Below are 16,481 nucleotides of genomic sequence, written 5' to 3'. Positions count from 1 at the left end.
AAATATATAAACAAAGTGTATATAAAGCATAAAGTCCATTAATATGAATTCAATCGTTGATTGTGTGTAATTATCTTCTAATCATCCACCACGCCCGAGTGCCAGTGATTCCTCTCCAGTCAGATAAAACACTCACCAACTCTATATGCCTTACACTCCTGTGCTTGGCATGTAAGCATGAACAAACCTCACAGAAAGGTTTACCAGATGTTCCAAAATTCCAGCCGTGTAAATACCGGATCTCTCCGCATGTAAATAATAAAAAGTGCACAAAAATAGTGTAATATCGTAAAACCAGTTTTGAAAAACACTGAGTACACGTTAACCAATAGACTCACCTAGATCTCTTTAAAAACGAGCAGCAAATATCACAGCAAACTTCCAATAAGTGCCCAAGCCAGTGTATAATGGTCACGGCGGACCCAAGGTATGCGAATAGAGTCTCACCACCACTCGCTGCTCAAGCTTGGCTCGCCGCTTCCTGGAACAGCTTTGCATGTCACACGTTAGCTCAGATAGTTACATAGTTACATAGTTACATAGTTACATAGTTAGTCAGGTTGAAAAAAGACACAAGTCCATCCAGTTCAACCACAAAAAATAAAAAAACAAAATAAAAAACACAGTAAAATCCTATACACCCAACTCCATACCCACAGTTGATCCAGAGGAAGGCAAAAAACCCCAGCAGAGCATGATCCAATTTGCTACAGCAGGGGAAAAAATTCCTTCCTGATCCCTCCAGAGGCAATCGGATTTACCCTGGATCAACTTTACCTACAAATCTTAGTACTCAGTTATATTCTGTACATTTAGGAAAGAATCCAGGCCCTTCTTAAAGCAATCTCCTGAGCTGGCCAGAACCACCTCTGGAGGGAGTCTGTTCCACATTTTCACAGCTCTTACTGTGAAAAAACCTTTCCGTATTTGGAGGTGAAATCTCTTTTCCTCTAGACGTAAAGAGTGCCCCCTTGTCCTCAGTGTTGACCGTAAAGTGAATAATTCAACACCAAGTTCACTGTATGGACCTCTTATATATTTGTAATATAAAAATATGATAATCCAAAAATACAAGCCACAGCAAACAGCGGAACACAGGACATGGTACGTTTCACACTACCTTTGCATGTTACACATTAGCTCAGATGGTTGCCATACAGCCACGCCCAACATGTTTTTCGTCACATCGACTTAATCACGAGCAATGCCATGATTAAGTCGATGTGACGAAACATGTCGGGCGTGGTTGTACAGCAACCATCTGAGCTAACGTGTAACATGCAAAGGTAGTGTGAAACGCATCATGTCCTGTGTTCCGCTGTTTGCTGTGGCTTGTATTTTTGGATTATCATCTTTTTTCTAAAATAAAGGCATTCGTTTTGAGCGCGAGTGTCCAGAACTTTTCCTTACTTAAGCGTTTATACTTTATTAGGGTATAAGGGAGTAATTGAGAAGATCGACCAGCTTATAGTCTAATATTATAATACGGGAGTAATGCAGAAGGTGAAACAGTTTACAGTCTATTTGGATATAAGGCAGTAATAGAGAATATCAATGAGCTTACAATCTATTATGATACAAGTCAGCAATAAAGAATGTGTCAAAGCTTACAATGGATTACATACAATGTGTTAGGCTACATGTTATTAAAAAAATTATAAACATAAGAACCATCATATAATATATTTCAACATACCAGTTCTTAGGTGGTTGGCTGCATAAGTACATGTTCTGTAAGTACAGATAAGTACCTGCTAGAAATAGTGGGCCAGATTCACATAGAATTGCGGCCGTGTAACGTAACCCGTTTACGTTACACCGCCGCAAGTTTTCAGTGTTAGTGCCCGATCCACAAAGCACTTACCTGTAAACTTGCGCCGGTGTATCGTAAACACGTCCAGCGCAAGCCCGCCCAATTCAAATGGGGCGGGTACCATTTAAATTAGGCGCGCTCCCGCGCCGGACGTACTGCGCATGCTCCGTTCGCAATTTTCCCGACGTGCTTTGCGCGAAATTACGGCGGCGCGACGTGTTTGTGAATCGCGACGTGCGTAACGTACTTACCCCGGGAAAAAACAAAAATTCAAAAGCGACGCGGGAACGACGGGCATACTTTAACATGGTGGGGTAATTTTACACCATGTTCAAGTACCCCTAATTTTGCGACGGGAAACTAAGACTTGCGTCGACATAACAACGGGAAAAAACCTTTGTGGATCGCCGTAACTGCTAATTTGCATACCCGACGCTGGAATACGACGCAAACTCCCCCCAGCGGCGGCCGAGGTACTGCATCCTAAGATCCGACGGTGTAAGTTAATTACACCTGTCGGATCTTAGGGCTATCTATGCGGAACTGATTCTATGAATCAGCCGCATAAATAGAACAACAGATACAACGGTGTATCAGGAGATACGCCGTCGTATCTGTTCTGTGAATCTGGCCCAGTGTCCTTGTAACTTCCTGTGCAATAAATTGAAATCTCTAACAATGTTATGAGCCTTTCTGGTACTCTTTTTTTTAGACAACAACTCTTTTCCTCCCTAGACACAGTACAGTGAATGAGAGTTGTCACCCTAGGACAGGAAGTGTGTTACTGGCATCACCAATTGAACATAAAGGAAAAAAAAAACTAAAAAAAAAAACGAATAAAACTACCGTCACCAACACATCTATGGACTGGTAAAAGGCAATATATGGCATTTTTGTACTTGTGTTTAGCTATGCTTTAATATATGAAATGGAGGAGCCTACAATCTTTTGAGCTTTAATGGATACAAAAGGTGGAAAATGTACAGTCATAACGGTTTATTAGCTATATGAAGTTGAAATATAGGATACTTTGTGACATAAAGTAATTCAGTAAAGAGAACAAAAAGTTGGTTTGCCTTAAATAATCTTCAAAAATGTCAAATCTTTTCAGGTATAGTTTGTGCCAATGGAGAGAATTGGAAAGTAATGAGGAGGTTTACAATTTCAACATTACGGGATTTTGGAATGGGAAAGAGATCTATAGAAAACAAAATTCAAGAGGAAGCACAATGTTTAATGCAAGAAATCAGAACCTACAAAGGTGAGTTCATACCAGTGTACCAGTTCCATGTAATCCCAATGAAGTCCCACTCCTGATTTGTCCCTCTTTGCTGATGTGTGTTCCGCAGTTGGGAGATTTCCATTCACTTCTATTTGTGCCAAGTTCATTAAAGTAACATTAACCGCTTCAGCCCCGGAAGATTTTACCATCTTCCTGACCAGAGCACTTTTTAAAATTTGGCACTGCTTTACTTTAACTGACAATTGCGCGGCCGTGCAACGTTGTACCCAAACAAAATTTGTCTCCTTTTTTTCCCACAAATTGAGCTTTATTTTGGTGTTATTTGATTACCTCTGCAGTTTTTATTTTTTGTGCTATAAACAAAAGAACAGCGATAGTTTTGAAAAAAAAAAAACACAATATCGTTTATTTTTTGCTATATTAACCCCCCTGACGGTAAACCCGAGCGTGACTCGGGGTTGGTTTTACATGTTAGGATCGGTAAACCCGAGTCACGCTCGGGCTGGACGGGCTTACCTTTCGCTGGATCCACAGGCTTGGTTTACTCACCTTGTCCCTGGATCCAGCGATGCCACCCACTGTGTGAGCGAGCGGGACCTCCTCGCTCGATTCACAGTCCCCGTGTGACGCCGATCTCCGTTCCCTGCGACGTTACGACGCACGGGGACGGAGAACGGCGCCAAATTCAAAAAAGTAAACAAACACATTACATACAGTATACTGTAATCTTATAGATTACAGTACTGTATGTAAAAAATACACACCCCCCTTGTCCCTAGTGGTCTGCCCAGTGCCCTGCATGTACTTTTATATAATAAAAAAATGTAATTTCTGCCTAAAAACTGTAGATTGTCCAAAAGTGTCCCTTTATGTCAAAAATGGTTTTAGATCAGCTAGAAAACAGCGATAATAAATTATAATCACTTGCAGAAATGTGCGATAGCGATTTGCGGGGAAATTCGTCATAAAAAAAATAAAATAATGACAGCGACAATTCTGCAACTGCAAATTTCAGTGATTTTTAGTTGATTACATTATTGAATAATTTTTATTATAATTAAATTATTATTTGTTATAATTATTTATAATTATTTATTATATTATAATTTTGTTTTAAAAAAAAAAATCATACCCGGGATGCCTACAAGACTCTTGCTTGGTCAGATTTAAGTGAGTTATTTCTAAAAATTACAGGCCTACAGTATAAAACGCCAATTTCCTTGCAAAATAATTGTACCGCTTTTGGTACGTAATTCCAGACAGAATCATACCGCCAGGGAGGTTAAATAAAAAACATTTTTTTTCCTCAGTTCAGGCCGATATGTATTCTTTTACATATTTCTGGTAAAAAAAATCGCACAGCTCCCGTTTCTCATGAGTGATCGCGGTCAACACCGGGCACTCGCATTGGCTCTGGGGGCGAGCAACGGGCCCGCGCCCCTAGTGGCCACAGGGCGAAGCGACGTAACAAAACATTGTTTCGTCCAGCCGAGCCATGTTGCCACAGTAAAAATGTGGCGGCTGGTCAGCAAGTGGTTAAAATCTCTCCAATCAAACATATTAACCCCCCTGGCGGTATTCCCGAGTCTGACTCGGGGTTAGATTTTTGTGCTAGGATCAGTAACCCCAAGTCAGACTTGGGCTTGCCTCGCTGGATCCACAGACAGTGTTTACTTACCTTGTCCCTACATCCAGCGATGCCACCGCGCTGTGTGAGCGAGCGGGACCTCGCTCAATTCACACAGCGTCCTCCTGTGCCGCCGATCTCCGTTCCCTGCGACGTTATGACGCACGGGAGCGCAGAACGGCGCCAAATTCAAAAAGGTAAACAAACACATTCCATACAGTATACTGTAATCTTATAGATTACAGTACTGTATGTAAAAAATACACACCCCCCTTGTCCCTAGTGGTCTGCCCAGTGTCCTACATGTTCTTTTATATAATAAAAACGTTTCTTTCTGCCTGCAAACTGTAGATTGTCCATAGCAACCAAAAGTGTCCCTTTATGTCAAAAATTGTTTTAGATCAGCTAGAAAACAGCGATAATAAATTATAATCACTTGCAGAATTGTGCGATAGCGATTTGTGGGGAAATTCGTCATAAAAAAATAAAAGTAATGACAGCGACAATTCTGCAACAGAGCAAATTTCAGTGATTTTGAGTTGATTACATTATTGAATAATTTTTATTATAATTATATTATTATTTGTTATAATTATTTATAATTATTTATTATATTATAATTTATAAAAAAAAAAAAAAAAAAAATCATACCCGGGAAGCCTACAAGACTCTTGTTTGGTCAGATTTAAGTGAGTTATTCCTAAACATTGCAGGCCTACAGTATAAAACGCCAAATTTCCTTGCAAAATAATTGTACCGCTTTCAGAACCTTTTTTTTTCTGAAATAATCATTTCGCCAGGGAGGCTAAAAAAGTTGAACTGTGTAAAAAAAAAAAATACCTCTATTGAAACCTTGCCTATGTTTAGCTACTGCTCTATTTAGTAAAACTGTTACTGCCCCCACAGTACTGAACATTTGGTGCCAGAAATTGTAGCTTCAGTATACTGATCGTACCAAGTAGGGATGCACCAATACCTCCTCCAGTCTGCCCGCTCAGATGTCTATAGTGTTGGAGGACTTCTACAAATTTTGTTTGAATATATCACGCTTATTTGGTTATTTCACTGAAGATTGATGGACATTTCAGAAGACATTTTTGTTTATATACATTTTTCTTTTTTGATCAATTGTATTCCACATGTTACGTTTATTATAAGTGTAATTCACTGCGCCCCCTATCTTATCTTTGAATTTTGAAAAAATATATATATTTTTAACTTTTTGCTATAATAAATATCCAATTTTTTTCAGTTTAGGCCGAAATGCATTCTTTTAAATATGAATTGCAATAAGCGTATATTGTTTGTTTTACACAAAAAATATAGGCCCAGATTCTCATAGGGCGGCGTAAATGTAAGCGGGCGTAGCGTATCGTAGTTGTATTCACAAAGCACTTGCGTCCAAAGTTACGTCGGCATATCGTAAATGTGCCGGCGTAAGCGCGCCTAAATCAAATGAGGAACAGGGGGGCGTGTTTTATGTAAAATAATCATGACCCCACGTAAATTACGCTTTTTTCGAACAGCGCATGCGCGCTCATGCTCAGTATCACGTCGAATTTTCTAATTAAATTACGCCTGCTCAATGCCTAGTCGACGTGAACATAACTTACGTCCAGCCCCATTCACGGACGACTTGCGCAAACAACGTAAAATATGACACTGTTCGTACGTTTCCAACGTCCATACCTAACATGACTTACTCCTGCTTTATGAGGGGTAACTTTACGCCGGCGTATGTCTTACGTAAATTACGTATCTTGATACGCCGGGCGCACGTAGGTTCGTGAATTCGGCGTATCTAGCTAATTAGCATATTCTACGCGGAAATATACGGAAGCGCCACCTAGCGGCCAGCGTAAATATGCACCATAAGATACGACGGCGTAGGAGACTTACGCCGCTCGTATCTAGGCAACTGTGAGGCGTATCTGATTCTATGAATCAGGCGCCGAGTTGTGACGGGCTGCACTCAGAGTTACGACGGCGTATCTGCAGATACGCCGGCGTAACTCCTTTGAGAATCCGGGCCATAGTGTCTACATAATAGGAGAAAGATTTATGGCTTGTTTTTTAATTTTTTTATACTATTAATGGCTGCGATCTGCGATTTTTAGCGGGACTGCGACATTGCGGCAGACAAATCGGACACTTTTGACACTTTATACAGCAATCAGTGCTATAAAATTTGCTCTGATTACTGTGTAAATGTCACTGTCAGGGACGGGGTTAACACTAGGGGGAGCTCAAGGAATTTCTAACTGTATGGGGCTGGGCTGACTGCAGGAGGAGACAGAGTGCTGCTCCTAATTACTTGGAACAGCAGATCTGTTTCTCCTCCCTTGTCAGAATGGGGATTTGTGTGTTTACATACACAGATCCCCATTCTGGCTCTCGTGCCCTTGATCATGGGTGGACAGCGGACATCGCGGCCTCCAGTCATGTGGGCGCACCTCCGGCAGCTCGGGCGTGCCTGCTATGGCTCTTAAAGGAGCATACATGTATGGCGATTTGTGGGAATGAGCAGACCTACCGCTCTATAATGATGGCAGCTGGTTGGCAAGTGGTTAAAGGAGTAGGAAAAATATTTGTGTGTAATTGTAATTGTAAGTATGCCTATTGTTCTGACCCCGCTACATGTTTCCCTGTGTGTAGCTTGACATGCAGCTAAACCCTCCTATTCTGCAATAAGCCATACGGAGTGTAATTTTGAAGCTTTAATAACAAAACAGGGTGGGTGAAACTATTAAGAAAACACAAATACAGATAGATATAATCAATATATGAAGTATACAGGAATACAATGAATAAGCTAGGCTGTAGATCAGGGATATGCAATTAGCGGACCTCCAGCTGTTGCAGAACTACAATTCCCATGAGGCATAGCAAGACTCTGACAGCCACAAGCATGACACCCAGAGGCAGAGGCATGATGGGACTTGTAGTTTTGTAACAGCTGGAGGTCTGCTAATTGCATATTCCTGCTGTAGATGGTGATAAGTCATTCTCACCAACGATGCTGCGTTTAGGAGATGCAAGTGGATGCAAGTTTTTGTGCTCTGATAGCTGATTCCTTCTTTCAGTCTCTAAGATTGATTCTGAGTTCCCAGGATGCATCTTTCTCTCTTCTTTAGACTGAAGAATGATCGGTATTTTTATGAAAGGTGAACAGTTTCTAGATTCTTCAAAAACAGTAAATTTACCACCGGCTCCATCTTGTGGTCAAATCTAATATTGCAGGCATAACAACTTAATGATTATCCTCCTGGAGGCAGAACACCTATAATGTGTGTAAAAGATAACTTGTTAAAATTACAACTTTGTTAGAAAGAAAAGTTTTTATTAAATGTGTTCTTTTTCCCAAAAATTGGGACAAAAAAAAAATACAACTGCAAAAAACTCACCATGCCACATAGTAAATACTTTGGACTTTTCCCTTTCCAAAAAGGCATCATTTGGGGGGTATTTGTACTGTACTGGCATTTTATGGCCTCAACAAATAGGATAGGCAATCAGTACATACGGAATGAGCAATTTTCAAATACAGTATATATAACATAGTTTGTAGACTCTGTGGGCCAGATTCAGATAGGAGATACGACGGCGTATCTCCTGATACGCCGTCGTATCTCTAAGGCCGGCCAGTCGTATCATAGAATCAGTTACGCATAGATATCCCTAAGACCCGACAGGTGTAAGTGACTTACACCGTCGGATCTCAGGCTGCATTTCCAGGCCGGCCGCTACGTGGCGCTTCCGTGTCTTTTACGCGTCGAATATGCAAATGAGCATTTACGCCGATTCAGAAACGAACGACCGCCCGTCGCCTTTTTTTACGTCGTTTGCGTTTGGCTTTTTCCGGCGGAAAGTTACCCCTGCTATAGCGTATCCTATGTTAAGTATGGCCGTCGTTTCCGCGCCGAGTTTTGAATTTTTTACGTCGTTTGCGTAAGTCGTTCGCGAACACGGCCGGACGTAATTGACGTTAACGTCGAAACCAATGACGTCCTTGCGACGTCATTTGGAGCAATGCATGCTGGGAAAATTTGCGGACGGCGCATGCGCTGTTGGATCGTCGCGGGGACGCGCCTGATTTAAATTGTACACTCCCCCTAGCCGCGAAATTTGAATTCCGCCAGGGGATTTTACGATACGCCGACGCAAGTTTTGAGTTAAAGGGTCACTAAAGGAATTTTTTTTTTTAGCTAAATAGCTTCCTTTACCTTACTGCAGTCCTGGTTTCATGTCCTCATTGTTCGTTTTTGCTTTGAAGTAGCTGTAATTCTGCTGTGATCTCTACACTTCCTGGTTGCCTGTTTCCTTATAACCATGGTACTGGGAGCTTTCTCACGGTGGTCTAAGCTGTCATTACTGTGTGTCTAAAACTCCTCAGAACCAATCAGATTCATTTTAAAAACAAAACACTGCCCTGGATTTGTTTGTTTTTGTTCTGTGAGTCTTCCCGACTGACCTCTCACCCGGAACTTCATGTATGTACCTTTAAAGTCGAAAGTGAAACTAGAGGCACATTATATGATAGATTAAATTAAATTTTTAATCATTTTTAAAAGGAATCAGTTAACTTTTATGTCTCTATACCCAATAAACAGTCATTTCAGCAAAAAAATGTTTTTCCTTTAGTGACCCTTTAAGTGCTTTCTGAATTAAGCACTCGCCTCAAAAACTTGCGGCGGCAGATCGTAAATCAGATCTAAAGATCCGCTAACCTATCTGAATCCGGCCCTGTAACTCTATAACTTTCACACATGCTAAATAATATACACTGATTTTTTATTTATTCCCTCCCCCCCCCCCCAACGAAATCTAGGAGAATACATTTTGATACACATTTTGGTAGAAAGATTTTTTTTGCAAAGTTTTATAAAAGAAAAAAAAAATTCTAAATTTTGGGCTTTTCTTTTATACAACAAAAAAATGAAATAATAAAACAAAAACCCCAGTGGTGATTAAATACAACCAAAAAAAATCTGCATCAAAACAATGATACGGAAAACATTTGGGTACAGTGTTGCATGATTGAGCAATTGTCAAAGTGTAACAAATGCTGAAAACTGAAAAATTGCTTGGGCAGGAAGGGGGTAGAAACAGTCCGGTCTTGAAGTGGTTAATTCAGTTTTTTTGTAAAATACAAACAACATCACTCTACAAATCACCAGTAAACTAACAAAGGGCCTAATCCACAAAAACCCGGCGCAACGTAACTTTTGCCATTTAAGTTACACCGCCGCAAAATCTCTACCTAAGTGCCCGATCCACAAAGCACTTACCTAATTTTGAGCGGTGTAACTTAAATCCGTCCGGCGCAAGGCGTTCCTAATCTAATGGGGCGAGTCCCATTTAAATTAGGCGCGCTCCCGCGACGGACGTACTGCGCATGCTCCCGACGTCATTTTCCCGACGTGCATTGCGCGAAATTACGTTACGCCGAGTTTTGTGAATCGCGCCGGGTAAAAAAAGTTGCCTCGGGAAAAAAAAGAGATGCGGCGGGGAAAAAAATATTTGAATTTTTTTTTTACAGGGTCGCGGGAAAGAAGGGTCTACTTTTACATGGTGTACTAACTTTACACCTTGTAAAAGCAGCCCTAATTTTGCGACGGCAAACTAATACTTACGGAGAAAAAACGAAGCTGAAAAGCTTTGTGGATCTCCGTAAGTGCTAATTTGCATACCCGAATCGGCATTTCGACGAGAAATGCCCCGAGCGGCGGCTGCGGTACTGCATTCTAAGATCCGACAGTGTAAGTCCCTTACACATGTCGGATCTTCTGCTATCTATTGGAAACTGATTCTGTGGATCAGTTCCATAGATAGAAACAGGGATGCGACGGCGTATCAGTTTTGTGGATTAGGCCCATAGTTTGTTTGTTTTACCTTTTTGCTACAGACCTGTATATTGTTGTATGTAAATTATATAAACCAAGAGAAAGGAATGTTTGGAAGAAGCCTATGATGCATATACCAACAGAAGATGGTTTTGTCAGACATTTCATCCTAAAAGTCTGAAGGCCAATCAGCCAGGTTGGGTCCCACTAATCCAAGATAATATTGTTGCTTTAAAAAAAAGAAAGAATTGCATAGATTTGACATAAATCTAGTTATTTCAAATATTTGTTCTCTCTTTCAGGGGAACCCTTTGAAAATTTGGCTATCATCAATGCTGCGGTAGCCAATATAATCGTGTCTATATTACTGGGTGACAGATTTGAATATGATGATCCAATCATACTGAACCTCATTAGAAAAATTAATGAAAATATCAAGAGCTTTGGAAATTTTATGAATATAGTAAGTGTAACCATCAGTTGAAAGGATGGATTTTTATCTCTTCAGTTCAAATGTTCTACTGATTTTAAAAACCATCAGACCTTGTTGGAAAACAATTTAAAAGATTCTATTACCTATAATATTAGGGGGGAGCCTGAAGTGTTGGGACCAGTACCTTTCGGGGCACATAAAATGAATGCATAGCTTAGCTTGCCCAAGGCAACAGTTGGTATAATTGGTATCGATTTTATAACCTGTCCGGTTGATTTCCCTCCAATAGAGGTTGGTGTGGTGGGTGGTTGAATATAAATATATACAGTGCTGTGAAAAAGTATTTGCCCCTTCATGATTTTTAATATTTTTTTTGCATATTTCTCAAACCTAAATGATTCAGATCATCAAACAAATTGTAATATTACACAAAGATTAAAGAGTAAATATAAGATGCAGTTTTTAAATTATTATTTAATTTATTAAGGGAAAAAAACAGTGCAAACCTGCCTGGCTCTATGTGAAAAGTAATTGCCCCCTTCCATGCTGAATCATGAATGAACTGTAATTAACCACAATTTTTTTAAAAGTTGTGCTAAATTTCACTTGCCACACCCAGGCCTGATTACTGTCAGACCTGTTGAATCAAGAAATCACATGAATAGAAGCTGTCTGACAAAGTGAAGCTTGCTAGCAGATCACAAAAAGCCACACATCATGCCACAATCTAAAAAAAAAAATCAAGTGTCAGTACCAGGATCCCTTTAGGACCCAGCACACTCACCTGACACAACCTTTGCCTGGGAAACAACAAGTGATTGGCCAGCTCACCTTTAAATCACCTGTGTCTTCATCCAATCAGTGCTCGTGATAGAGTTACCTTGTTTGCCACTGTGTGACCCAGCCTGACTTTCTGCTCTGTATATTCGTGTATGACCCGGCTCGTTTGACCCTGTTTGTTCGCTTCTGATTCGGTACCGTTTGAACTCTGATCTACCTGTGAATGACCCGGCTTGCCTAGACTACGCTTTACCCTACTCTCCTGTAGCACCTTCATCTGCAGCGGTGAACTACAAGGCCCAGCTGACCTGCTCATCCCACTTTCATCTGCAGTGGTGAACTACAAGGCCCAGCTGACCTGCTCATCCCACCTTTCGTCTGCAGCGGTGAACTACAAGTCCCAGCTGACCTGCTCATCAGACCTGCTCATGGTATGTGCTTGTTCTTGAACTGTTTGCAAAGTTAGCACACCTGAACTGTTACCTGTTCCTAGCCTGACATAATCACGAGCCATACATAAAGGGAAAACCTATCATGGATTCTGAGCAGGCTCAGATGTTTGCACAGGAACTTTGCCGTTTATCCCATCAAGTTCAGGAAATGGCCACAGAGCTCACCAGGGTGCAATCTCCTACTACCATCGCTACAAAAACTCCATCTGAACCAAAAATTCCTTTGCCTGACCGTATTTCTGGCGACCGCAAAGGGTTTTGCAACTTCAAAAACATTAAGGCTGACTCCTTGTCTCGCAGTTTTTTTATCAGAGTCTCCACCTCCGCTTCCTCCACAACCCATTATCTCTGAGGATAGGATTTTGGCTTTCACCCAGACTGACATCTCTGAGGCCTTGTTACCTGAATAGGCTGAAGCCCCTCCCTCCACTCCCTCTGGTATGCTTTTTTTTGTAGCGATGGTAGTAGGAGATTGCACCCTGGTGAGCTCTGTGGCCATTTCCTGAACTTGATGAGATAAACGGCAAAGTTCCTGTGCAAACATCTGAGCCTGCTCAGAATCCATGATAGGTTTTCCCTTTATGTATGGCTCGTGATAATGTCAGGCTAGGAACAGGTAACAGTTCAGGTGTGCTAACTTTGCAAACAGTTCAAGAACAAGCACATACCATGAGCAGGTCTGATGAGCAGGTCAGCTGGAACTTGTAGTTCCCCCTCAAACACCTAGTTGAAAAATATAGATCTCCAGAGAGGTATTAGGCATATTCATCATAGCCAAGTAATATACCCAAATACCTCTATTAGAGAATATTACAATTAATGGGTGGATACCTCTAAAGAAGGTACATACTGTAAGTAACATTTGTGTTTTATTCAGTTTTAAAAAAATAATGTTTTAATAAACTTAGATTAAAAAGAAGGGAGAGTGCATTGCCCATTAAATCTCTAGTGAAGGGGGAGGGTTAGGAAGACCGCTACAATAATGTAGGGGTAGGTGAAAGGCAAGGTTTCAACGTGTACACTTTACAAAAAAGCAGTAATGGGGATGTGTTGGGACTAAGTCCTTTGCCCGACTAAAACTATTCCTTTGTGCCATTTTAGAGAGCAATTGGGTTTGTGAAGTTAAGTGACGCAAAAAATGATTGGCATGCGGGGGGTCTTTTTGCTTTCAGGCTGCTGCTATTGTCTTCCTAGTGGTAATCATACAGTGTGTGATAAAGAGTATGTTGGGTCAAAGAAGAACAATTAATTTAAGGTTTGCATTACTAAGTGGAAATTGGAAGAAAGTATCTGAAAAGTTTTAACACAGGAGACTAAATTGGAGGATGGTAGAAGTCGTATGCCGTGTATACACTGCTGGACTTTCCAACGGGAAAAACTCAGTCGGAATTTCCGACGGAAAAATAGAGAACCTGCTCTCTATCTAAGTCCATCGGAAATTCCAACAGAAAAAGTCAGATGGGGCATACACATGGACTTTTTCTGGCGGAAATTCTGACCTTGTGTATGCGGCATTAGACTTCATGTACACCTAAGCGTGGCAGATCCTAAACTCTGCTAAAAGCATATGTGTACATGGACACATAGGCTTTTATGGAGTTGACTTTGGGGGCTTTGGCAAAAAAAAACACCAAAGGCTTCTAAAGTCAAGTTTAGGAGTTACCAGTGTAGGCTTGTGTACATGAAGCCTTAGCTGATTTTAGCCACAAGTGTAGATCCTGAATGCTGGGACCTTAGACCAGAATGTTCAGGCAAAGTAAGAAGCTTTCCACCATCTACCCTTTCTCATTTCATGTTTTTATAACAGCTAAAAGGTGTGGTTGGTTGAAAGGATGATTGTCACAGCAGCTTGGTGGTTAGGGAGTCTGTGAAATAAGACAAATTGTTTTAGAACCAATGCCCATTTGGTTCATGGGTTCTTCCAGGAGCTAGATACCTGAGGGAAAGTAAGAGTGCATAGGTTTGGTAACATCCTTGGGCAGGCATGGTAAGGATAAAGATGATCCTAGTTCAATTCTTGTACTTTATGGACACTTAAAGATTATTTTTGGTAACATTTGTCAAATTGTTTATTTTATATTGTTAATGTTTTTTTATCAAGTTGTATTTGTATTGGCCCTTTGTAAACCCATGTAATGCAGTCAATGTTATTTTTTGGGTGGAAAGTAAGGACCTGAATTAAGCAATTGTTTAGTCAATTACAGTTATATAAATTGCATTTCGAAAAAGAAATTCATTGTTTTTTTTTTCCCTTAAGCTTTACAACATGTTTCCAAGACTGGTAGGGATGCTTCCTGGCAGCCATCAGAAAGTTTTTCAAAATGTTGAAGACACGTATGCTTATATAAGGGAGGTATTTACAAAACAGAAGAAAACACTGGACGTAAATGACCAAAGGAACCTTATTGATGCGTTTCTGGCAAGACAAGAGCAAGAGGTACAAGTTATGTTTTCTCAATTACTGTTAATTGCCATTCAATTACCAAATAGATAAATAATCGAATACTTGGATATATGTATCTCTTTCATGAAGGAGAGTCATAAATAGTTAAAGGGGTTGTATGGGTTCAGTTTAAAAAAAAAAATACATGTTATACTTACCTCCACTGTGCAGTTCGTTTTGCACAGAGTGGCTCCGATCCTCGTCTTCTAGGATCCCTCGGCGGCTGCCTCGGGTCCTCCCCGCAAGAGATAACCCCCCTCTTGGAAGCGCTCTCCCAACGAGGTTAGCTTGCGGGAGCGCTCCCGTGTGATACAGTGGCAGCCATCACTCGGCCCCGCCCCTGGTTGCGCTTCATTGATTTGATTAACAGCAGCGGGAGCTAATGGCTGTGCTATCAATCATATCGATCATCCAATGAAGATCCCACAGGAGCTAGGGGAAAGCAGCGTGGGATCGCGCACAGTCAAAAAATCGGGGCTCAGGTAAGTAAAATGGGGGGCTAGGGGGGGCCGGACAGTGCAAGGTGTTTTTTCACCTTAATGCATAGGATGCATTAAGGTGAAAAACACAAAGATTTACAACCCCTTTAAATGTCCAGGCCAAATTTAGCAGGGTCCATATGCATCGGTTAACTTGATTAAAACCGTATGACTAGTTTGCCTAATTCAACAATGTTTGGCTGTATTCTAATGATATATATGGCTTAAGTTTGCCAAATTGTTTTATTAAACTACCTACTACATTTTTTTTATTATAAACTGACAATTGGACATAAGCAATACAATTTTACTTTAGCAGCTTGTTATAATTATTTTGCCTGATATAATTTACTTTTTTCACTGAAAACTGCAGCCATCTATCAAAGCACCTCTCTCTGTGAGGCATAATAGTGATCACATGACTGAGAACAAGGGATGAGCTGAACACCACCCCCCCCCCTCCCCCCCCCGTGCACGCGCGTTCGGTTCACACCAGAACCTTCGAACGGACCGAATGTTCGCGCAAACATTTAGAACCCCATTGAAGTCTATGTGACTCGAACGTTCGAAATTAAAAGAGAAAATATTTAAAGGCTAATATGCAAGTTATTGTCCTAAAACGGGTTTGGGGACCTGGGTCTTGCTCCAGGGAACATGTATGAATGTAAAAAAAAGTTTTAAAAACTGACGTTTTTCAGGAGCAGTGATTTTAATGATGCTTAAAGTGAATTTAAAAAAAAAATCCTTTAAATATCGTACCTGCTGGGTGCCTATAGAACTGTCCCTGCCCAAAATGACATTACTATAAAGAAGAAAGTAATTTAAGTAATTTAAAACTGCTTGCGGCTTTAATATAATGTCTAGTCCCTGCAATATGGATGAAAATCATTGAGAAAAATAGCATGGGTCCCCCCCCCTCCCCCCAGATCATTACCAACCTCTTTGGCCCTATATACTTTGAACAGCAGTATACATGCGGTGAAAACAAGACAGGGACTGTAGGTTTGTTGTTAAGTAGAATCTGTTTGTAATTTTGAACTAGTACATTTTTAAAGTGCAGCTCCTGCCAAAAAATCTATCTTTTTGGAAAACATAGAGAAGGGTTATCACCCCTGTAACATTTGTTTTGCTGTCTGTTTCATCTGTTCAGAAGATTGCTCCTCACTTTCTGTCCCAATGGCAAAAGTTCTTTTGAAAATTTGGTGTTTTTAGTGAAACAAGGATTGTGATGAAGCATCAGTGGACAGGAGACACCTCTTACATAAGAGAATTTCCCTTCTTAGGGGGTAGATTTCCTCTCACTTCCTGTTGTCTCCCGTTTGCAAGTAGGAGTCGTTTGTAAGTTGGATGTTTGAAAGTAGGGGCCTG

At 40.7% G+C, this 16,481-nt stretch overlaps 1 protein-coding gene across 1 annotated transcript in view; it reads left to right on the top strand.

The window, feature by feature from the left end:
- Positions 1-16,481, top strand: part of LOC120936145 (cytochrome P450 2K1-like) — a 51,081-nt gene that overhangs the window by 13,145 nt on the left and 21,455 nt on the right. The window contains exons 4-6 of the mRNA XM_040348284.1: positions 2,925-3,074; positions 10,829-10,989; positions 14,449-14,634. Of these exons, the coding sequence (XP_040204218.1) occupies positions 2,925-3,074; positions 10,829-10,989; positions 14,449-14,634 (497 nt within the window). The remainder of the gene's footprint in view (positions 1-2,924; positions 3,075-10,828; positions 10,990-14,448; positions 14,635-16,481) is intronic.

The sequence above is a fragment of the Rana temporaria genome, chromosome 4 (assembly GCF_905171775.1).
Source record: "Rana temporaria chromosome 4, aRanTem1.1, whole genome shotgun sequence".
In the NCBI taxonomy this organism is placed as follows: domain Eukaryota; kingdom Metazoa; phylum Chordata; class Amphibia; order Anura; family Ranidae; genus Rana; species Rana temporaria.
Note: the sequence above shows the minus strand (reverse complement) of the source record. Positions and strands in the feature narration are given on the sequence as shown.